Genomic DNA, 24,954 nt, shown 5'->3' with positions numbered 1-24,954 from the left:
CTTGATCAAAATCTCTTTGCTAACCATCACATCATTTCCAAATAATAGTTTTCTAAAAAGGTACACTCTAAGATTAATTTTTTATTATCTTTTACAACTTTATACATTTCTATTTATAAAGTCGTTTCCATTTGTAAAGATGTTTTACGGTCTTAAATTTACTTCACTAGGCCTTTAGAATCTCAAATATATCATTTTTTAAATCTAGTTTGATTAATCCCAATTCAATCCTACAAAAAAAAATTTGCATCAATTATCAAAGTAAGTCGAGAAAAATGTCATTCCACAATCGACATTCTAAAATTATCTTTTAATTAAAAGAAATTAATTTACAATATATCAATTAATTCATAGATCTCTGATTAATTATGAAAATGTCTTTGAATATTTTTTAATTTTAATTTTAATTTTTAATTTATCTTCTTTTTTAGTAAAAAGATGAAATCCACCATTCAACGGTCCCACGATCACATGTGAAAAGATAAATTAAGAAGTTACAATTGATAAAGTATTGTCTTGACTTTGTCAAAATTCGATCTTTATCAATTTTAATAAATCTACTCTATCATAACCAATTTAATTATGTGAACTTCTTAATCTACTTTCAAGCTTCGGGGGAGTTGTTTTAGTGTTTATTTATTTATCATCAAGGACCCCCATTTTTAGAAAATCTTCAAGGGACCCTATTAAATTTGGTTTTTTCTGTTACGAGTTATACCTAATCGGTTAGTTTCGGATCGTGCCGTGTAACGTGGAAATTCTGCAAACTTTACGGTTGCCAGGCCTCGAAATCGATTAAAACGACGAGGCATGTTAACCAAAAAAATAATTGGAAGAAAAAGACGTTGCAACTCGCTGCAAATCCCCCTCCGCTCCTCTTCGATTCGGGAAGAAGTAGGAGGAGAACGAGGAGAACACTTCCTCCCGCCGCTTTCCTGCGACCGAGGCCTCGGTGGTGAGCCTTTGCCACCCTTCCATTCTCTTTTCTGTTCCACTGTTTCGCCGCTTTTTGGTTCACTCGGGTTCTCGATTCTTTGGTGTCTGAGAATTAGGTTAGCGTAGGGAACAAAAAAAACATAAAGGATGCTTAATGTCGTTGCGGAAGTAGAGATCGTGTAGTCTGTGGGTTGATTAGGGTTGGTTGATTCTGAGCCAGAAGCACCACCTTGCATTTAAAAAAAAAAATGATCGGTTTTTTGAGATAATGTTGCATCATCATTTTCCGGCTGTGGAATTGGATTCATTTTTTTAAAGAAAAAAAATCAGAGAATAGGCTACATTTGTGGTTGACAAAAAAAAAAAAAAAAAGATGATGGTTTCCACATTGAACTAAATTAAAATAAAGTTGATTGACTGCATCGTGTGCTCTCGATTAGGTCTCAGTGATATTTTGGATTATCAAGTTTCTGTGTTGATTCAACATTAGTTTAATTGACTGTACTACCAACGTAACTGTATGTGTCTGAATTAAACCTAATTATACTGGTTTTAGTTGCCAACAACTGTAGTATAATTTGGATTGCTGTCTGTTTCTGCCCGAATGACACTGTTTCTAATTTTTTTTTATCTTAGTCTCGTTTTGGTCATGATAGTGGCAATCGAATACTATTTGTCTTGGATATAAGTCAATCATGCATTGTGTGCGGCTAAACTGTGTCAAACAGTTATTTTCTCTTGGAAACTTAGCTGCTATGATAGATGTTCTGTTTAGCATCTTTACCTTCTTAGAAGTTTCTTGCAGTAGAATTTTATAATGTCAGTTGTTCTGATGCTTTAACTGTCTCTATCATCTGTAACTGTATAGTTTATAGCTCTGTAGGCTAGCATTCTAGCTTTAACATTTGCGTGCTGTGGTTGGTGCTGTTTCTATTGGGAAAAATGAAAAACATGATTCTTTGTGTAAGATAAATTGTTCTACTTATGCCCACTGCATTCTTTGTCTGCCTAAGGTAGCGTAATTTGCTTCCAGTTAATTTCTCCATTTCATTTTTTTTGTTCTGTGGTTTCTTTTGGCTCATTGCACATGCAAAATTATGGTGGTTTCCAGGTAATGCTGTGCATGCAATTGTGGTTAGCTTGAGAAGGTAGTTGCCTGCTGGCTTTATTTCTGCTCCACTTGTGTGATTTCATCTACCTAATGGTTTTGTGCATCAAAAGACTAACACTATCTGATGGACACAGTTTAATCAGAAGAGTCCACACCTCTCAATACTTCAAGTAATGCAGATGCAAAGCATCCACTTCTCGTATTAGGATTGATATAGAGTCCAAGCTAGGAATCACATGCCATAATTCTTGGACAGAGGATGCAGTATGTACATCCAAATTAGTAAATTTATGGGTGGAAATATATTCATCTTTGTTTTATTAATGCTTCTCCCACTAGTTGATTCATCAAGACCGTGGAAGATGTTGACTATGAACTTGGGAGGGGAGGCAAACTTGTTATATAGCTGGACGATTTTCAGTTCAGGAGTATTTGTACTCATTGCATCTGTGCTCTCTGTGTTTCTTATTATCCAGCACCTTGCAGTCTATAAGCAGCCTGAGGTATTTTAATTTAGTTTTTCATTCTATCCTAATTTTCCAGCCACATGTTCTGCTGAAGTATGAACTGATCATTTTTCTTCATTATACTTATAGTTGTGGGATCCAGAATGTTTCTTGCTATGCTTAATTAGGTTACCTGTTTTCAATCCATCTCAGGAACAGAAATTCCTTATTGGTCTCATTCTGATGGTTCCTGTATATGCAGTTTCATCGGTATGGCTTTTTTTGTTGCACTATACTTTATGTTCCTTTTATGGTAGTTGTTCTTCTTGCAACAGAGATTATTGTGTACCTAGAAAAATTATTATTTATTGTTGGAACTTTGGATTTTGAGCAACACAATCTTATCAATTGAATTTTAGTATTGTGAAACTTCGCCACTTGAATGTCTTTGTCACTGTGTTATTCTTCTTTATTTTCCTTTTATTATTTTTTTCTTGTAATTTGCATTTCCATGATGCTTGACCTTGTTTCTTCATTGAGGATGACAGACACTATTCTCTGTCTCATCTTTGGCTTGCAGTTCTTGTCTTTGGCATACACAGAAACTGCATTCGTCTATGAAGTGTTGCGAGACTGTTATGAAGCTTTTGCTATGTATTGTTTTGAGAGGTACTTGATTGCTTGTTTAGGTATGTTTCCCAATGCTTACTTGGTTTTTGAAGTTCAGTTAAGATATTATGAGCAATACACTTGGTTCTTTTTATTTCCTACGCACTTTTTGTTGAATACTTATTTTATGTTCTGTTGAGAAATTTGGTAGTGGAGCTTGCACATGCGCACACACACAAAAGAAAAATCAATCAGGAGAACTATGCATTTAGATCAATTATCCAAAGAATGTATCTTTGATATTTTGTTGTCTACTTTTACCAATAGGTAGATATTTTCTATAAACTTTCAACTACCTATGTCTCAAGATGGTGAATAACCTGATTAAAAAAAGTTGTATTATGTGAACTTGCTCATGATCTCATGCCTGTCTATATGATAGTTAATAAATCTCTGTCAACTTTATGTTAGTGTTACTCCCTAATATAACTATAGATGTGTCATGCTGTGAATTATTTATAGCGATCAATTTATTCTTTAACCTATATTTATCTAATTATCCAGACTTGTGATTCATTAATTAAGATTTATTGCTTAACTATAGCTAACATGCCTGTTTTTGCAAAGAAAAATACAGTTACTCCATTCAACCCTTCAAATGAATATTAAAAAAAACATTTTATATTCTTAGAATCTCAGCTTCTTGATTGATAGGAGAAACTTGTGTAGCATCATGAATAGATTGAACTGTTACCATCAACTTTTACCCTTTCTACAAAGAGACATACATATATGTCCAAACTATCCAAGAATTTGATAGTCTTGAAATTTAATATTAGCTAACTTGCATCAAATCTCACCTTCGTCTGTTTCCTGTAGATACAAAAGTGTATTTTCTTCTTCACATTTATGTCTAGTCATATTTATTTTGTGGGCTTTTTGTTGTGACATAATTGCAAACAGGACACTACCATATAGAGTTCTTATCCATTCTGATTTTTAGTTTCTATCTATTATGATTTAGGTGGTGAGGAAAATACAATCAAACTAATGGAAACACAAAGTGAAATATCTTCTAGCACACCTCTGTTAGAGCTTGAGTATGCAGATGGACTTGTAAGACATCCATTTCCATTGAATTGCTTCATGAAGCACTGGTATCTTGGTACCGAATTCTACGAGTCTGTCAAGATTGCAATTGTTCAATATGTATGATTCTTCTTGTTCTTGATAGAAATCTTTGCTGCTGACTGCATGTGATTATTGGTTCACTGCTTATTTGCAGATGATACTTAAAACAGTATGCGCTCTATTAGCAATTATTTTAGAACTTTTGGGGGTCTATGGTGAAGGGAAGTTTAAATGGAATTATGGGTAAGGTTATCTTTGTTCAATTATAGTTTCCCAGATTATTATAAGACCTGTGAAATTGTGACAGTTTCATTAACAAAATTCATTTGCTCAGAATAACACTGGGACAAGGAATTAATTCAGCAATCTATGTCTGTGCTCTACTGCAGGTACCCTTATCTGGCAGTCATACTCAATTTCAGTCAGACTTGGGCCTTGTATTGCCTTGTACAGTTCTATTCTGTCACTAAGCACAAGCTGGAACCAATCAAGCCCTTGGCAAAGTTCCTTGTATTCAAGTCCATCGTATTTTTGACTTGGTGGCAAGGCGTTGCTATTGCATTTCTCTTTTCAATTGGAACTTTGAAAGGCCATTTGGCACAGTTGCTGAAGACACGGATTCAGGATTATATCATATGCATTGAGGTGATGCATAATGCCTTTGAAATCAAAATTTCATTACACTTGCTATATTATATTTGCTACTCTGTTGATTTTTTTTCAGGTGTTTTTTTTTAAAAAAAAATATACATCAAACAGCACTCTTACTGCACTCTTTTTTTCTGCTGCTTATGAACAGGACATTGCTCTTATTTTTTCTCCTTTTCTGGGCACAGATTGTCTGAAACATTACTCTAGAATGTTTTTCCTCTTCACAGAACAGAATTAACCTGGCTTATCATTCTTGCTTTGAACAATAAAACTAAGCCCCAACTTTTAAGAGAACTCTTACAGATTTACAACCATTTATTTTCATTTTCATAATCAAATCACCTATTAGTTGCATTGCTAAAGCTAAGCATAATGTTTCATCTACTTATCTAGTTTGAGTTTCAAACGTTTATTAATACTATGAGTCCTTGAGTGCTGCTATGGCACATGTTTGAGAACTGCAGCTAGTTCTTTTCCACACCATTGCAAAAATGATTAAAATTGATTACTTATTTGAGTGATTGGAATGAAAAATTGTTCGGGTATCCAACTGCAATTTAGGACATTATATGTTTACTTGCCCAATGTTAATCCTTAAGGTGGTGTCCTTAGTAGCACAAAGAACACAGTTGGAGTTTCACAAATAACATTCTGTTAGATAAGATCCAGGATAATGCTTCATTAATTTCTTCTGATTCTACAGTTCTGTGTTGTTTGTTTTTCCGTTCAGATTATGTTTGTGACACTTGCATAGTTGCAATGGTCTTATAGAAAAGCTATAATTTGCTTGGTCTTGTGTAATTCTTTTTCCCCCATTGTTCTTGAGAATAACTGCATAATCTGACTTTTCAAATTTTCCTTCTTCTAATTTTCCTCTGGATTTTTCTTCAATGGATTTGTTGCATGAAAAAAAAGTACAGGACCTATACCACAGAGTTATTGTTTTATTTCACCCATACAGCCATTAGGAGTTTCAAAAGTTCAACCAAATTAAGATTTTTTGTTTTCTTAGCTCCATTGGTTGCTTACTGTTCTACTCTTGCATAACAGATGGGGATTGCTGCAGTGGTTCACCTCTATGTATTCCCGGCTAAACCATATCACCGTGGAGAAAGATGTGTTCGGAATGTTGCTGTTATGACAGATTATGCATCACTTGGGACTCCTGTTGATCCAGAAGAGGTTGAGGATTGTGGAAGATCCCCTAGGGTACATATTGCTCCTCCAGATGACAGTGAAAGACTGTTGAGTTTCCCCCAGAGTGTTCGAGATGTGTTGTTTGGAAGTGGTGAAATTGTGGGTGAATCCTTTCGTTATTTCTAGTTCAGTTTGATGGCTAACCAGTGCGACTTATTCTCCTTGTTTCACTTGCTAGGTGGTTGATGATGTGAAATTCACTGTTTCTCATGTGGTAGAACCAGTAGAGCGAGGTATTGCAAAGATAAATAAGACACTTCATCAAATTTCAGAAAATGTAAAGCAGCACGAAAGAAGTAGGAGAAAAGCCAAAGATGACACTTCTTTTGTTCCCTTGGATTCGTGGAGAGAGGAGTGTTTCGATGCTCATCTCGTTGAAGGAAGTTACAGTGACAGTGGACGACCATCTTCTAAGAAATGGCAAGCCAATGCAAAATCTGTTGGCTCTAGACGTGGATCGTTCGAGTTCAGTGGTTCAAGATGGTTGTAACAGATGCTATGATGCTAAACTATTTTTCCATCTCGATTTTACAGCAGCTGGAGTTTAAGTGCAAAGTTATTGGTTCGAGGATCTTCCAAGTGTTCATAGTAGACATTTTCAGTCCTAACTTTGGATTTGATCCTAGGTTATTACGGGCATAAAGTCTTTGTAATTATAATAAACTCGATCAGGGATGTGAATGGGTGGAAGCAAGCCAGTCCAACAGTTTATATTCATTCACTTCTAATTATAACTTTGCAAGCTATGTTCTCACAGTAGAAGAATGGATGGCACAATGCTGATAAGACATATGTACTTGATACATATATCAAAATCACAATCCATACATGATAATCTTCTTTACTTGGAATTCCACAAGGTTATTGAGAAAAAAGTGTAATTTTTCATGACTTCAATGTTTAGCAAATTATCTTTTAAGAAGGTGGCAAACCATCTTTTGGATTTTATTTCAGGAAAATTAGATAAGATCTTGGCCTGTCTGTCTGTATTTGGCAACATATCCAATCTCTTGTAAATTGAACAAATTTTTTCCATTTAATGTAAGAAATCCATCCTCGTATCTTGTTGACAGATTCGCCCTTTTAATTATTACCCCGCACGCACAAATATATACGGATACTCCCTCACTTCAATGTCGTTGTAGTCGCTGCTGCCTTCAGAAAAAACCCTACCTCATCTGCTGGCATCGGCCTTCCTCCGCCGCCTCAGGTAATTGTCGAGATGAATGCGGATGAATTTTATGAAATTGTTGCATTCTATCGTTTTTGTAAAAGAATCGCCTTGATGTAGACCTTTTCTCATTTTAGTGTAGTTTCGGTGCGACCCAAACTTGTCTAATGGCTCGTCTCAGATTCTTCAATTTAGACTGTTTGTTTCAAGTACTGGGGAATGGATTTTAACTAGTAGATAGTGATTGTTTTGGTCTATGCCTCATTGCTCTCGCTTGTGAATGGTCTGTCAAATCTGAATATTGGTGGCCCATGCACTTTCCAGATATTCGACTTCTGTAGGAGATTTTTTTCAAGTACAGCAAAGATGTGGAAAATGAAGCACCGCATCATTTGTAGGGCTGAACTAATGATAAGTTAGAAAACTCTGCTGATCAGAAACATTTATTTTTCATAATCTTCATCTTTAGTTTTTCTTTCCCCTTTGTTTCTGGTTGATGTATCTTTCATCTGTCTTGTCTCTATGATTCTCTATGATTACGAATGAAATTACTATATCTCATCTATCGACTTGGTGTTGTCTCCCTCTTTTGGTTAAAACAATAGGACAAAAACAATATAATATTCTCTCTCAACCAGATGAATAATGGAATCAAGTTAAGATGCAGTTGTGGGAATCAGCTGTGAGAATGTGGGTTGCGAGAGTTGGTAAAACTAAGTGGAAAATAATATTTTAAATAAAAATATGGAAGAGTAATCAAGCCATGAGTTTAGTAGTTAATCCAATATTGTCAATTATTGAGAAGATCATGTTCTCCTCTCAAAGAACACCAAAGATTGGTGGTTCACCTGTTGATGGTCCTGTGCCATACACATTATCTCAAGGTTACTTTTGTATTACACTCAGCAGCATTTGCATTAGTTTGTTATCTAGGATACCTTTTGATGCGTTGAGGATGTTCAAACAACAGACTTGATGTAAATTGTATATTGAATCGGCAAGTGGAGATTTGGAAGCAAGCATGCCTCTCTTATGCATAAAAAAAATGTTGTATGAACCCTTATTATTTACTTGGTAATATATTCTGCTTTTTTCAGATGGACACCAATGATCATGCTGAATATCTTCTTGAAAACAATGTCAATCCAGAGCAAGAACTGCCTTCAGGCATGGACAGTCTTTTTCAGCCAAATGTGGCCTCATCAACCCATCTTCATCACACTGGGTCAGCAAAACCACAGAGCAGATCTAGATCTCCTGGAACAATAACAACCATGACTGGATCTTCAGCATCCCTATTGGGTTCTGAAGGTTCAAAAACTACTATAGGAAATGACAGAGGTCATTTAGCAGATTCTGCAAAGGCATTGAATCTGAAGCCAAATTCTTCTGTTCAATGTAACCTTCCCAGTGAAGATAACAGGCCTGTTTACAAGGTATAAATTGTGTTTCTGCAGTTTCGTAATCTTAATTTGAGTTGCTATCAGTCATCACCATACTGTTGTATTTGCTTGGATTGCATCACATAATTTAGCCTTGTGTAATTACTATATGCGAGGTAAGCCATTTTTTTCACTTGGAGATTATGATGAACAAGAACATTCGATATTTCATTTTTAAAATTTAATGAAGTAGTATCACTAACACTTTTGATGGCAAAAATTTTTTTTGTCAAAATTCCATGATTATTCACAAACCTCAGGATAATATCTCGTGCTTCATCAACAAGAATACAAAAGTATTTATCTCCAACTTCTTCACGAACCATCTTTCGTACTCTATTGGCCATAATATGTAAAATCTCTTTCTGAATTTCTGGAGTTGTATATTGGACATTTTTTGGAGCATTCTCAAGTACAACTTTATCAATTTTTGTATTCATTTTTGTAAAAGCCTTTATCAATTCAAAAAAATTTCCACGATTAGATGAAGATAGAGACTCATCGTTACCTCTAAAGGCACAAGCTTGAAGTGTTAACCAGCGAACAGTTACAATTGAGGTCCTCAAACGCAAACGATTTTTCTCCTTTTCCTCTTGAGATTGAGCATGCATCACATTATCAATATGTTGTGAGGGCTTCATCAAATTTTCAGCCCTTCTCTCGCATATAGTATGAGGCGAAGAGGCTGCAGAACCAATATGTGTAAGAAATGCACATGTTTTTCCTTGATTTACCCTTTTTCAATTGTTAAATTCTTCATTGACCAATGCCAAAATATTAGACGAATTAACTTCATTCAAAAAAAGAAAACAGTAAAAGCAATATGCCTTATTCACTAAAGGTGAATACTCCAACCAATGAAATTTCTGGAATCGACGATTTTGACTTCCAAATTTTATAGCTGGATACTCCAACATATCTAGTTGATAAGACCTCATCTTTAGATATGAACGTCTTATCTCATCTCGTACATTAACATGATATTCACATATCTGTTTTCTTTTTCCTGGATCTCATTCAATACAAGTAGAAGATGAGTGATGATCGTTACTAGGAGAGAAAATAGTAGGAATTTGGACGGTTGAAATTGGAAGACTTTCATTAGATTGATGTTGCATTGTCGGAACGATAGAAATTGAAGTGTTTTCACTGGTTTGATGATCTCTTTTCTTAAAGAAAGAGGATATCTTTCCTTTCTTTGTAGCAGATTGATGTTCCATTTTGAAATAGTTCAAGTAATGTCCCTAAATAAGTAATAAAATAACAGTCAATATAAATGAACAAGTAATAGTTAATCAATGGTCCAAAAGTATAATGAATCATATGTGAAAAAGATAAATATGCCAGTTAACGCATAAAAAGTTTTAAATCTGCCAGTTAACATATTGAATCATTCATTCTTATCCAATATATCTGAATGAAAATTTTACATCTATCACATAACTTAGGAGATTTATCAACCAAATAATACGGGAGAAAATTTTATGCCTAATAGATAACATATAAAAAACAGATATATTGATATGTCTTTTTAATGGTCATGACTCATCACTGTGTTTAATGTTCATATCACTGTACTATAGATTCTTTATACAAGATCTTCATATGCTTCTGTGTACTTGATCATGATTGATCATTTATAGGAAATAATTTATCTAACAAAATCTAATATTATATTCAATGTATTCTTCTTTACCAGAACCCTCAATTTGACTTGGAGACACATGTAGTTAATCTCATACCAGCTGCAAAAATAAGGATTAATTTCATCTTGGTCCCTAAAGGTTTTACTTTATCTCAATTTGACATACAAAAAAAAATTCAAACTGACCTCATAGTTAATAAAAAAAGTCATTTAATTTTGTCCTTACAACCCTAAAACCCAAATGGATCCAACCCTTCAATCCATCAAATTTTCTCTTGGTCTAGCGACAGCAGCAGGCCGGCAGCGGCGGCAGGCGGCAGTAGCAGGCTGACAGCGGCCGCGGCGGCAAGCGGCAGTAGCAGGGCAACGGCCATGGCGGCAGGTTCCACAGACTGCAGCGGCAGGCCGGCAGCGCGAGCGGCGGCAGGCCGGCAACGGCCGCGCGAGTGGCGGCAGGCCAGAAGTGGTCGCGTGAGCGGCGGCAAACCGGCAGCGGCCGTGCGATTTGATCGCGCTCGCACTAGCGGACGCACCGACGCATTAAGAACTAAGAGAGGAAAGAGGAGAAGAACGGAAAAATTACTTGAGATTTGAGATTCGTCGCAAACTCGTCGTGGAGTTCCTCGTCGCCGTCACGCCGTGGAGAAGTTGTTGCGCACTCCGCACTCGTGTGGGTCACGAACCAACAAAAAAAACCTAAACCCTAAAAAATTGCAGGAAAGGGCTGGGCTACAGCCCTGTATAGCCCATATTAAGATCCGTCTCTGAGTCAAGCTCCCCCTAACTCTAATTTCTGGATCCGTCGCTGCGTTGATTATTTACCTATTGAGCAAAACAATTAAGTGGTTAGTAGCTGTTTAAATTAGTTTTCCTTCTTTAAAATTTAGAATATTGCACAATCTTCTTTATCTTTTTATGTGCACAACTGGTTTTTCTGATAATAGTTGAGTACATGTTGAGAACATACATATATAAGTACAGGCAACTATTCAGTATATCCCAGTTAAATATGTTAAGACTACTTTTTTTGACATTCAGTTTATACTGATCAAAGTTTTTTATTCAGTTTGGCATTTAATGGTTTATGCATTTTCCTTTCTACTTGGCACAGCTCTTAGTAGTTTCAGTCTGTTATTTAAAGCTCAAACTTTATACTTGTCTCAGGTTCGAAATCTGACTTCTGATTCTCAGTCAGTTGAAGCCACTCAGGGTCATTATATCTCACAAACAATAACCTCAACTTCTCGCGAGCGACAGGCTTGGCTTCTTAATAGGCAAAACTATACTAAACCAAGAGCGATCGGACAAAGTGTCTTTGGCTATGACAAGTTTGGAAGGAATGGTAATTATAGCTCATGTAGAAACACTCAAGATTTAAGTGAGGTAGTTCGGGGTCCACGGGCTAATAGAGGCAGATACAAGAGTTCTTTTGTCTCGACAGATAGAAAGTTGAATCCAAGTCAGCTTGTGTGCAGAAATAAATACAACGAGCCAGATTTTCAGACCAAGTATGAAGAGGCCAAATTTTTCATGATAAAGTCATTTAATGAAGATGACATTCACAAAAGCATCAAATATAACGTGTGGGCAAGTACACCACGAGGAAATGAAAAGTTGGATGCTGCATTTTGGGATGCACAGAGATTAGTGTCAGAGGGTTCAAAGTGTCCAATTTTCCTGTTCTTCTCGGTGAGTAACTAGACAAATGTTTTTTATATTTTGTTTAGCATTAATTTTTTTTCAACTAAAGACAATTTTCCTTCATGCATCTCTTTTAGTCCTTATACATGCTAAAGGATATCAACTTGGATCAGTTTGCTAATAATTTTTTTATTGTATTGCTTCTGGCTCTCTGATTATTAAAATTGTTGTAATATTTCTCCACATAATTCTCATGATTTTGCTTCCACAACCATATTTCCGCTGTCTGTTTTTATCTTGATTCTTTTCCTTTATGAATCATATATAAGTTCTCCTAGAATCATCTTTGCCATGCCCCTCATATTCGAATTGTTTTTTCCTGTTTAGACAGATTTCTATTGCTTATAGATATTGCTATTATGATTTTATGATTGGAAATTCATGATTCATGCTTCTTGTCATTTTTCATATTATTTTTTAATATGTTCTTTTATGTTCTACAGGTTAATGCCAGTTGCCAGTTTGTAGGGTTGGCTGAGATGCTTGGACCTGTCGATTTTAACAAGAACATGGATTTTTGGCAGCAGGAAAAATGGAAGGGGTTTTTCCCACTCAAATGGCACATTGTAAAGGACATACCAAACCTACATTTTCAGCATATTACACTTGAAAACAACGAAAACAAGCCTGTATCTTTTAGCAAGGACACCCAGGAGGTATTATTTTTTCCCAGTTCTTATAAAACATAAAATTAACAGTGTCTTAACTTTCAAATCCGCTTGGATATGAGAAGCATTCGAATAATAAAACAGCTTAAACTACAACTGCAAGTAGAAACCTTCTAATACTTGTATAAACTATGCGACCGAAATTTACCATTTCTATGTTTTCGAACAAGTTATTGCAGTGTTGAGAAGGTTACCAGAGAAGAGAGTTGCATTAAATGAATTGTAATATATGTTTAAGATGCTAATGCCTAATGGTAATCTCGCACAAGTGGTTTTGTTTGCTAGATAATTCATCAAGAGGACTTTTTTACTTAAGTTGAGAAGGGAAATATCGAATTGTATCTATAGAAGATAATTATTACACTGTTATATAATATAATTTTTTTTGACATAACACTAGATCACTAAGTACCTCATGTGAGACTAAACTCAATACATATAACTGTTAACTCTAACACATTTTTTCGAGTCAGAGCACAAATATTTTGTGATTCTTAATATTAGAAAATCCTTCCATACAAACTCTATTTGTTATCAGTGTCAAGACATTTCTACATGACCATTTCTGCACACTTGTTTTAGTAGATAGGGCTTCCACAAGGTCTCCAAATGCTGCAAATTTTCAAAGACTACAGTCCGACAACTATGCTGCTTGATGACTTAGAGTTCTATGAAAAGAGACAGAAGTCGCTTCAGGCTACAAGATGGCGACGATCTGCAATGATTAAATCTAATAGAGGGTTTTATGACGATACGAATTATGTGGTAACTATTGCATCCTTTGCCTTTCGAGTACTCTTTTGAAGTTAATTTAAAACGTTTGTGACCTTTTTTCATACAGGAACACTTGGAAGAAGCAGTCAGTAATCTGAATGTGACTGGGAAGTCTGGAAACAAGTTTGATCATCCACCACCATCTAACTACACAAGATTCCGTTCATAATCACACATCCCTTTGCACTCCTTTGCTACAAAATCGCGCAAACGGAAAGGAGATTACAAAATCGCGCACATGGATCGTGTCAATTGTTCTTTCTTGTCATACTTCTCCAAGTAAATTCTTAGTATTTCTCATTTTGTAGGATGCTGTCCATTTTTTTTCTTTTTTGCTTATGCATGATTAGAGTGATGGGCAAGTTATGAAAACACACCTCTATTATTATTTTCAATTGAAATGTGTTTAGGGTAACTTTCTCTCCATCATTTTTTTTCAGTTTTAAATTTTCATCGCATCATAAGATCTCAAAAAAGATTCAAGAACAAACATCTACTTTAATGTCGATCCATTGTTCATCTAGATCTTGAAGAACAAAGATTGTTGAACTGTGATCATATTGAATAGTCTGAAATACACCATCATATCCACGAGTGTTACTTTCCTTGATCCATGGTGCAATAATTTAGTGGCCAAAACATGAAGCTTTAACATAAAGGACTGAGCACTGTAAGAGGTTCAAGACAAATTGGCTTTACTTGTACTGAGACAGGGCCAAAGCTTGTGAGAATCTAAACAACTGCCAAGTAACTTTCTAGCCAATCGATTCGATTATCAACTTACGACTAGACAAACTGATGTCTCAGAGGCAACCTGCATTTCTTTCTCAACACCTCTTTTTATCCTTAGCTGCTGTCTTACAAGAAGATCAGACTGTTCTCAACCTCTCCTGTCCTTATCATTCTTTTCACTTTTAGGACTTGGAATAATGCAAACAAAGTATGCCAAAAGTTGTGCTAAAGTTTTGTGACCACATGGAATGAGACTGCAGTAGCAGTTCATATTTCAGAGAGTTAGCAAGCTGAAGTTAGAGCTGCAAAGTGTTTAGGGGATGAATTAAGAGGCTTCATGGAACTAGAACACTTCCATGGGCTGAATGATGAATCCCATCTCTTTCTGCATTCTTGCCACAGCAATCTTGGTGCTGATGTTCCTCATCATGGCCATCTTCGAGCGCGTAGTTGAAGCTCGTCGAGCGGCTTCCATCAGTGTTGCTCAGGGAAATCCAGAAGAGCAATACCAGGTTTGTTCAAAGCTGTGATATGTGGCTTTCTGACTTATTTTTCTTAACATTGTCGATAATCACAGGTGACACCTTCCAGTAGGCTGGAGTTTTTTGTGTCGATGCCGGGTGGATTGTTTCCGACCCACCTGGCTAAACCAGCTCCTCTTCCTGGTGCTGGAGAAGGGACTCATTGCCCTTGCCATGCTGCTGATGCAAGTGAATTTGTCCAACAAGTGTGTGTGCCTTGAACTTTCATATGATGCATGTAATTCAACTTTGAGTTGTCAATGGATTCGAATGAAGGTTTGTTGTTGTTGTTGTTGTTGATGATGATCAAACGACCCCGAAGTTCATACGTAGTCGCTTTACTTAATGCACCTTATTAATGCATATGATGGGATCATCTTTGTGACTTGCATTGCTAAAGAAGAGTTCACACTCCACCCGACCCAAGGATAAACAAGGAAGGAAGGAAGGAATGCTTGGAGGGAAGAAGAGACTTACTATTCGCTACGAATTTACAATTGAATTTAAGTGATTATACTTAATCCACTTTGCTTGAGCTATTTGAAAATATTATCGTGCCGAACTCAAGCTTAAAAATATATATTTGGTTTGTGAACATGTTCATTTAGAGATTCACAAATATATATATATATATATATATATATATATATATATAAAATAATGAACTCGAACTTGTTTCGTTTAATTTTTAAACGAATAATTTTTGAATCAAGCTTGAGTAGAACTATTTAATTTTATTACAAGTCGAACTCGAGCTTAAGAATTAAAATTTAAATCGAACTTGAGCCGAGCATGAGCTTAGGGAAAACGAACAAAGCTCGAGTTTGAGCCTCTTAATATTCGGCTCGGTTCAATTCGATTACATCCCTAATCATGCCCGAGATGTGCTTATGCACTATTGCTATGAATTAATTGAAAATCTACCCAATCAACTGTTGTTGAACAAAATCATGAGACCCTCTACTCAGTTGAACATGTCAATTGACTAGAAATCATCGACAAGCTAAGCAATCTCCCCTTATTTATCAGCATACCATCATGAGCAAGCCTAACCAAAGGTCGGGACTTCAATTTATCAATAAAATATAATTTAGGAGTATCCTAAAGTCAAATCCTAGATAGTTTATCATGATGTTACTTACATGTGTAAAAAAGAATTAAAGATTACTATCACTCGATAATCAACTTAGGTATAATTAAGACATAAAGAGTTTGAATATTGGCCTCGGGACTATGGAGCAATGGTAAGAGATGGGACGAGCTCTTTGAGCAATAAAGATTCAAATCTTATCTAGAATATATTATACCCGGAGAGTTTGAAAAATTTGTGACGTTAGACCGTCTGTTATATAGGACCCATATTCATTTCTATGTTTTTCGATTTATTTTGGTGACTGATGGAAAATTAATGGAGCTAGACTGTCACCACCTCCAAGATTAACCAGGTCGTAAAAGTTGGATATTTGGATTACCAAAAAATAATAATAATAAAGAGTTTGAATATTGCTTTGGTTTGCTGGACCAGATGGGTTTAAGCAACTTTGATCTTCGGTCTAATAAAGAAGCCCAATTTCGGCCCAATCAGCGACTCACAAAAATTTGTTTTAAGGTATTTCATATTAAATTAAATTGTAAAATTACAAAGAATTTTTTACTATTTTAGCCAATGAAACTTTCCTTTATATATATATATATATATATATATATATATATATAGTATTGTAGGAGATAGCGAATATGCCATATTTTTAATTAAATAAATGATCAAATTAGTTCTTCATAAAATGAGATGCCATAAAATAATTTTTGTTAATGAAAATGTTCAATAAGAAGTTTGAGTGTTTTTTTATTCTTAGCTTAAATTTTTGTCGCTTTTAAAAGTAATTAGGATGGGGCTTTTTTTAATAAAAAAGCTAGTTGTTTGACATTTTATCTAAGAGTGCATCGAAGATTTAATATTTACCAAAAAAATATCATAAAAATTTATTAAAGAGTGCACCTAGAGTTATCCAATTTGTTTTGATAATTTAAATGTCTAGATCCTTACTGACCTAATTAATCTTAAAGATGAACCATCTTCCCTAATTCATCCATCAGTCCTCATCCAACTGTTAACGTTTTGGATTTTTTATCATACTGAAGAAAAATATTTTATAATACATCATAGTTAAGATTGTACTCGGTTAATTTGATGAGTAATTCACTTATCAGAATAAATCCAAAAATACAAGTGAATTTTTATTTCACTGAAGAAAAATATCCTATAATTTACCATAGTGAAGATTATTTAAATCATGGATATTTCGTTAATCTGCTGAGCACCTTATCACTACAACATACTCGGAGAGCACCTAGAGTTATCCAAGCACTTCTAAAACTTTTAAACGTTTTTGGTGACTTTCTAGTCATTAAAATTAACGAATAAAAGTACAAATTAAATTCTAAGAGCATGACAATACATATAATGGTGGTCTAATTTTATTATTTTAACGGGTAAAAAACGATAAAAGACTAAAATAGTGTAATAGTCTTTTAATAGATAGTTTTATATTGCTAATTAATTATAAAAATAAAATAATTAAAATTATTTTTAGCCAAAACACTTTAATGACCTAGCAACCAAAATTAAAAAGAAAGGATATGAATAACGAGCATGCACCATGAATACAATGACGACTCATATTGCCATAATTTTGACCCCCAAAAACCATCAATATATTATTGTATGAACAATATTCATCAAAATGTTTGAGCTACAATAGCTTGATTCCTTTGTAACTATCAAAATTACAATATGCAACTAATATTTACATTGACGATTGTTTCAGTTGGATGCCGTATATGGTCAAGCCACCAATCAACGAACGATTCTGACGTATGCGACTTCCTAGCGGAGCTCGAGGGAGAGGATGATGAAGATCTGAAATGCACTTCAATAGAAGGTGAGAATGGTGCCGGAGAGTCTTGACAAACCACTCCGACACTTAAGTTAGTATTCCGTGGAAAAAAAATGAAATTGCTGAAGAAAAAGAAAAAGAGTTTTAAAACTTGAACCAGCCAGCGGAGAAGAAGAAGAAGAAGAGCCCCCTCTTGAGAAAACCTTGTTTGGGATTTATATAGTCATCGAGAGACCTCCCTACGTTTGCTAGAGCAGTATCATTATGTAAGTGTATGAGGAGACCAAATCTGACGGGTGTTGATCGCTTCTGTTACTTTTTGGCATTATGTGCAGAAGAAAAAGGTATCCGAGGAGACCAGGTCTAACAACCCTGTAACCGCCTTGGTTATTATGCGACAATCACTGAATATCCCTGCTTCCATTTGACGTTGAGAGACTTGGATGAGAGGTTGAGTGGCTGAGTGGATTGCTGAGTGGCAGAGTGGCCGAGCTGACATAGCCGAGCTGTGCCGAGTTGTGTCGAGTTGACAGAGCTGCCGAGCTGACAGAGTTGTTGAGTGGCGGAATGGCCGAGATGATAGAGTGGCAGAGTGGTCGAGTTGCTTGGCAGTGGTCGAGCTGACAGAGTGACAGAGCTCTCGAGCTGCCAAATTGTTGAGTGGCAGAGTGGCCGAGCTGACAAAGTGGCCGAACTATGCCGAGTTGTGCATCGAGCTGACAGAGCTATTGAGCTGGCAGAATGACCAAGCTGATAGAGTGGCAGAGTGGCTAAGCTGACAGAGTGGCAGAGTTGTCGAGCTGCTGCTGAGTGGCAGAGTGGCCGAGCTGACAGAGTGGTCGAGCTGTGCCAGTTGTGCCAAGTTGACAGAGTTGTTGAGTGGCAGAGTGGTCGAGTTGTGCTGAGCTGACAGAGTGGCCGAGTTGCCGAGCTGCAGAGTGACTGAGCAATTGAGTGACAACTAGAGCAGCTGAATTGCCAAGTGACAGAGCTGTCGAGTGGTCGAGCGGCCGAGTGACAGAGCAGCTGAACTGTCGAGTGACAGAGCTGTTGAGTGGGGCTGATCGAGTGCTGATTGATAGAGCTGTTGAGGTAGCCGAAATGACCGAGGTTTGCACATATGGATCTTCGGATAAGTTTTATTTTCTCTTGACTTTTGACTCAATAGATCAGTTTGATTTTTGACTATATGTGCCACGTAGGAACAGTATGATTCTGCCACATCAACGGTGCTTCAAGACCCATCTCATTGCATTTTAACTAAAATATTTTAATTAATATATCCAATTTTTATAATCCAATTAATTTTGAAGGTAAACAGTTCGACGTAAAAATAAATTTGAGACGCGTATGTGGATTCAGATATGACACTCTACATCACCTATGATTCAAACTTCATAGGCGTTCAAAAATATAATGTTCGACATAATAAGATTTAAATCCTTGCACCATATCATAGGGGCATGTATCATTGCTTTCATGATGCTACTAGGAGTCTATTCATGTCCTTAAAGATACACTACATGAAAACAATGACATGAAACTTAACATGAAAGGCGTGGCAAGCCACATGTGTCATGCCACGTGACTTTTTCAGTCGAACAAAATTTAGGAGGCTTCTTCCTCCTCTGTAGCAAAAGACACTCCGACAGATTTCTCTCGCTGCAGCTTCTTCCTCCTCGAACGTGACCGCCACAATGAGCGCGAGGACATAGCTTCTTCCTCCTCATAGAAGACTTCTTCCTTCGGCGTAGATTCCTCCGCAGCAGCGAGCTTTCTTCCTCCACAATAGTGAGCTTCTTCCCCGCAACAACGAGCTAGCTTCTTCCCTTGTCGGAGAGCGACACCACGAAACAAACAGTAAAAAAAATCTTCTACTTTCCGGTTGAAGAGATTTAGGGTTCCCCTCACCCCCAAAAAGAACAAACTTTTATAGGCGAGACGAATCGAATGGAAGAACAAGGATGAACAAAAAACATCGAAATAGAGATAACTCACCTTCTCTAAGAAATTGCAGTCGTCGATTGCTCATCAAGATCGTTTCTTTCTCTTCTCCCTGGATGACATTTTCATCTTGTGATTGGTCGGAAAGGGCAGTGATCGAGAAATAAAGGGGAACAGATATGGATTTGAAGGCGAAGGAAGGAGGAGGAGGAGAAGAAAGTAAATGAGAACAACCTCTCGTGAACTGGCGACTCTCCTTGTCGATCAAAACCGCCGCCGTTACAACTTCACCGTCGGGATCGCTAAAAAAACATTTTATTCAGTCGAAAAAGCCACGTGGCATGACACATGTGACTTGTCACGCTTTTTATGTTAAGTTTCGTACTATTATTCTAATGTAATGTATCTTTACTCATATTTAATCATATTTTAATTTTGGCGACCGCAAGACTAGCTATCAACGTGTTTTTGACTAAATTAAGTATGATAAATGACACATTTTGAAAATGAGGTTTTCTACTTTAGTAAATAAATCTTGAACTATGGCACATTAATTCAATGCAAATTTGTTAGTGATCCTAAACTATCTCTCTCCCTCGATCTCTGTTCATCCCCAAACTCGACTAATTAAGCTAAGTGCCTCTCGCCGCTATCCTCTTCCACTTTCACCTACAACAAGCTCCAAAAATGGAGATCGATCCTGAAATCTCTCACTTTAAAGCTTGTGCCCCTACGAATGACCCAGAGCAGCTAGCTGTGCTTCTTTGCTCCATCCACGGCCCCATTTCTAGCTACAAGAAAATCATCATCATTTAATTTTATCGACGGACAATTCGGATCGGATCGGAAACATTAAGCCTTGCATTAATCTGTTAATGAAGTACACTAACATATATATATATATATATATATATATATAGCAGCCTGTTGAATTAATTATTGACAGGACTGAGAAGCAAATTTGTAGGGGTTTCATTTCTCCCTCTGCAAAACAAAAAATGCAGACGTTCATGGAAACTACGTGCATTTGGGGCGAGTGTCTGAATCAAAGGAATATCGGATCCCACAGCGAGGCGTGGTCTTCGCAGTGGTCCTCGACCTCGCCGCCTTCGGCCTCGCCGTCGCCGCCCCAGGCCGGCGGGCTCAGCAGCAGCGCCTCCGCCAGCTCCGCCCACATCTTCGGCGACTCCAGCCCGAGCTCGTCGTTGCCCAGCCGCTCCATGGCCGGCGGCGGGCCGGCAGTCCTGCACCGCAGCCGCGCGGCGGCCTCGAGCGCCGCCGAGCGGATGTCGTTAGGATTGGAGCTCCGCGGGAGCGGCAGCTGGTCGGCCGACTCGGGGAAGTTGAGCTGCGCCTCGCGCCCCTTGAGATGCAGCTCCGCCACGTCGTGCGCCACCGCCGCCATCTCCGCCGACTCGAAGCTTCCCAGCCAGATCCGCGTCTTCTTCCCCGGCTCCCGGATCTCCGACACCCACTTCCCCCACTTCCTCTTCCTCACCCCGCGGTATTGCGCCGCCGCCGACGCATCCCCCCTCAGCTCCTCCGTCGACATGCAGCGCCACCACCACCTGTTCCCGATTTGCTAAGCAAGATATATATATAGGCAACCGAGAGACATCAGCCGCGATAAAGCAAGCATAAAAAACCAGATGCGACTACTGTTGAATCTAATCTATGCGCACGTAAGGTCACAAGATCAAAATAAACGACCGCATAAGATATACGGATCGAGATGTGTGAATATGAATGCATGCAATGCACCAGGACTCAGGAGGGAAGAAGAAAGGGACGTGTTTATTATGGATAATTATAAGGTCACTTGTCATGGGGAATTAATTATTAATTAATTTAATCATAAGGGGAGACAGCTGGAATTATTTTGCTTTATAATTAAATTAAATTAAATTAAATCTGATGATGGCTTCCAGTTCAGCAGGACGATGGAGAAAGGAAAGGAAAAGGGCTTTGTCTCGTATTATAAATATGCGGGCGTTCGCAGTGAGATGAGCAGTTGACACGGAGACGGGCGAAGCGAGGGGATGACGCGTGGACCCCGCGAGCGCAGTTGACCGTAGCACGGTGGCGGGCTGAACGTCCGTACGAGGCGGTGCGTGTGGCTGGCGGGCCCGGCTCACGTGACGCGATTTCGGCGATCGCGAATTGAATGCTTTGGATCCGCGTGTCCAGAATATTAATTATCATATATACGGAATGGTATTTTAAATTATAGAAAAATATATAAATAAATATAATATTAAAAAGAAATTAATATTGTATATTACGATTTTGATATTGTGCGCGACTTCCTCGTGCGCGCCACCTGATCCATCGTCCATCACGCGATCAGTTGACAAATCTGACCGTCCAAATGTGGGAATGCATAGTATTCTGTCCTGACCCCCGCTGCTGCCGGCCGCCTTCGTCGCGCCGTCCGGCCACCGTCGGCCGCCGGCCCGGGCACGATCGACGCGTCACTCGCCGACGCGTCGGTCGACATCAGATTCCGGCCGGATTGTGGTCAGAATCCGATGCAATTTGGTTGGAAATGCGGCCGATAGTGGCGCGCGTCGGTTTTCGACCAAATCGCGGTCGGAATCCGACCAAATCGCGGCCGGAGACCGGCCGAGGAAGGACCACCGTGCGACGCTGGTCCTTCCTCGGCTGGTCTCCGACCGCGATTTGGTCAGAATCCGACTGCGATTTGGTCAGAAACGACGCGCACCATTGCCGACCGCCTTTCCGACCAAATCGCGATCGGATTTCGACCAAATTACGGTCGGAGACCGGACGAGGAAGGACCGACGTCGCACGACGATCCTTCCTCGACCGGTCTTCGACTGTGATTTGGCCGGAATCCAACTACGATTTGGTCGGAAATGCGTGTGTGCCACTGCCAGTCGCGTTCCGGCCAAATTGCGCCTGATTCTGACCACAATCCGGTTGGAATCTGACGCCAGCCGACGCGCCAACGAGTGGCGCGTCGATCGTGCTCGGGCTGGCGGTCGGCGGTGGTCGGACGGCGCAATGAGAGCGGCGGCATGATGATGGATCGACTGTGTCGTTCACGAGGTTGCGTAGCACGGGTCACGCAGAATATCAAAACTCTTGTATATTATATCTGCAACGAACAAATGTTACCAACTATTTATACTCTAAGACAATAGAGCTCTTGAAGTTTATGGAGCCTTCGATGTGAAGTTTTAAATTATTTTCTCTTTTGTTGACAAACTTTTGATAACAACAAAACAATAATATAGAACAAACAAAAATAAACCTTCGACAAATTTTAGATAAAATCATTTTCATAGTTTTTTCTATGAAAATGGAAACACAAATGTACCTTTGAGAATTTTATCTATTTAAATTATTTTCTATGAAGAAAAGTACATGTAAAGATGAATAAATTCAAATGTCAAAGGCTAGAAAGGTGCTCATATATAGTTGATTGTAGAGGGTAGAGGACGTCTTGGATTCATAGGTAAAACAACCAAAGGATTAAGAAGGCTCATAGTCAATGATAAGGTGAAGGTGGTTTGTGAACATCTAGAGGCAAATCTTGAATAAACATGGTGGATTTTCTTAGTCCAAGTGGAGGAACTTCGTCTCTGAGTCGGCACTCTGGATCGCAACCAAATCTCGTTGGGGCACCGATGGGTTCTCCTTGTGCTAATAGCCCGAGCTCGTCGATTCCTGACTTCTGTTTGAGGGAAGAGATCTCTCGACAATAAAGGGCTTCCCCCATGCCTGTCAGCACCTCACCCAAATTCTAGCTACCGAGGAGGAGGCTTCTAGGGAAAGGTTGTCGCCGGGTCTATGTGACTCTATGAGTTTGAATATGACGAAGGTAAGTTGGAAGTGCGTCATTTTCTCTTACACTTCTTTTGACTGACTATCTTTGGCACGACACAACTTTGGGCCAACCAATGGGACCTGACTATCCGACTGCCGAATCTATCTTGTCGGTATAATGAGATGCAACGCGGGGCGCATGAGTGCGAGGTAGTGGCTATAACCAAGGCTAAGGAGCTGGACCAGATGATGATCAAGTCAGCTCTTCGCGAAGCTAGGATCCTGTCTTACGAAGTCCGATTGGCGGAGCTCCAAGCCCGACTAAAGGAGTCAGAATGACTAAGGGATAATGCTGAAAAGAAAGGGGCTAAAGAAGTGGCTCGATGGGAGCGACTATAGCGGAGATGGAGACTTCTAAGGTCGAGTTGATCAATTTCAAGGCTGGTAAAGAAGGGCACTGGGCTAACCATAATAAGGTTTTTCTGAAGTCAGAGGAGTTCCCTAACATATTGTCCATTTGGACTGCCTCCATGCTCAGGTATGGATTTGAGGGAGCCATCTGCCAAATCCAAGAAGTCGGTTATCTACCTTCTGGGCCTCACCTGCCTTCTTGGGTCTACAAAAAAGTGGTAGACACCATCCCCGATGATCAACTTGAGGATTAGGGCCTATGGGTCGTTGCCTTAGGAACTTACTTTGAATGTAGTAGTTTTTCCTTTTTGAGACGGTGAGTGTTTTGATGACTTAGTGGTATGTGTTGAGCTCACTTAAAATAGTAATGAAAAAACTTGTGATAGCGAATGGAGAACCTTATGAGACTTGATGACAAACTTGTAAAGTCTTTCCTTTGAAGCTTATCAAATTGCTGGCTCGATCTGTGACTATGTCTGAGTCGGGAGAGACTTATAGGAATTCACAATATAACCCTGGCTATGTCCGAGTCGAGGGAGGCTTACCAAATTATACGCTCGATCCATGACTATGTTCGTATCGTGGGAGACTTATAGAAATTTACACTCTGATTGTGACTATGTTCAAGTCAAGGTAGACTTATCGAATTGCAAGCTTGATCCGCTATTATGTCCGAGTCAAGAAAGACTTATAGGAATTCACACTCCGATCCCAAAACACGACTGTGACCCCCTTTCCCCGATTTTTCTCTCCCCAAACATGGCTTTCTCCTCCCCGATCCCTCCGGCGACTACGACGGCGACGACGATGAGCTAGGCGATGGTGCAATGCAAAAACTCTCCTCCTTTCCCTCTCTTTTGCTATCGGCGCCCGATTTGGTTGGCCAGGCGTCGATAAGGCCGTTGGCCGGTCATCGGGTGCCGATTAGGTTGCTGGCCGACCGCGGCTTAGGTCGCTAGCCATCGTCTGATTTAGTTGGCCGACGCCTGATTTCGCTACCGGAGTCCGATTTGATTGGTTAGTCATCGCTTAGGTCACTGTCGGCACCCAATTTGGCTTAAGCCATTGGCCGATCGTTGAGCGCTGCTTAGGCCGCGAGCCAACCCTCGCTTAGGCCCCGGGCCAACCGTCGGGCGCCGATTAGTTTCATATTTTATTTATTAAAACTTGATGTTCAT

The 24,954-nt window shown here is 38.7% G+C and overlaps 3 protein-coding genes and 1 pseudogene across 4 annotated transcripts; 3 read left to right on the top strand and 1 right to left on the bottom strand.

Moving 5' to 3' along the window:
* The first annotated feature begins 909 nt into the window (after positions 1-909).
* LOC141821202 (protein LAZ1 homolog 1-like) lies at positions 910-6,834 on the top strand. 2 transcript variants are annotated; one of them, XM_074708594.1, is made up of 11 exons: positions 910-955; positions 2,048-2,084; positions 2,182-2,311; positions 2,387-2,550; positions 2,707-2,763; positions 3,074-3,182; positions 4,127-4,311; positions 4,388-4,476; positions 4,623-4,878; positions 5,935-6,180; positions 6,260-6,834. In XM_074708594.1, exons 4-11 carry the CDS (start codon positions 2,410-2,412, stop codon positions 6,569-6,571), a joined length of 1,395 nt encoding a protein of 464 aa, XP_074564695.1. In that variant the 5' UTR covers positions 910-955; positions 2,048-2,084; positions 2,182-2,311; positions 2,387-2,409; the 3' UTR covers positions 6,572-6,834. The 2 variants fall into 2 exon arrangements, with proteins under 2 accessions (XP_074564695.1, XP_074564694.1); XM_074708593.1 differs by lacking the exons at positions 910-955; positions 2,048-2,084; positions 2,182-2,311 and having other exon boundaries at positions 2,338-2,550.
* A 1,515-nt stretch (positions 6,835-8,349) lies between these two features.
* LOC141815894 (YTH domain-containing protein ECT4-like) lies at positions 8,350-13,651 on the top strand. The gene is made up of 5 exons (XM_074703765.1): positions 8,350-8,688; positions 11,504-12,028; positions 12,484-12,696; positions 13,294-13,473; positions 13,550-13,651. Exons 1-5 carry the CDS (start codon positions 8,350-8,352, stop codon positions 13,649-13,651), a joined length of 1,359 nt encoding a protein of 452 aa, XP_074559866.1.
* A 6,775-nt stretch (positions 13,652-20,426) lies between these two features.
* On the bottom strand, positions 20,427-21,247 carry LOC141822279 (ethylene-responsive transcription factor ERF022-like). Its single transcript, XM_074709719.1, has one exon. The coding sequence runs from the start codon at positions 21,126-21,128 to the stop codon at positions 20,622-20,624; it is 507 nt and encodes a 168-aa protein (XP_074565820.1). The 5' UTR covers positions 21,129-21,247; the 3' UTR covers positions 20,427-20,621.
* A 2,522-nt stretch (positions 21,248-23,769) lies between these two features.
* The window catches only part of LOC141821645 (uncharacterized), a 7,246-nt pseudogene continuing 6,061 nt past the window's right edge, over positions 23,770-24,954 (top strand).

This window comes from Curcuma longa, chromosome 2, assembly GCF_044706935.1.
Source record: "Curcuma longa cultivar G26 ecotype Majalengka, Jawa Barat chromosome 2, ITB_CL_G26_1.1, whole genome shotgun sequence".
Classification (NCBI taxonomy): domain Eukaryota; kingdom Viridiplantae; phylum Streptophyta; class Magnoliopsida; order Zingiberales; family Zingiberaceae; genus Curcuma; species Curcuma longa.
This window is presented reverse-complemented; position numbering and strand designations above follow the sequence as displayed.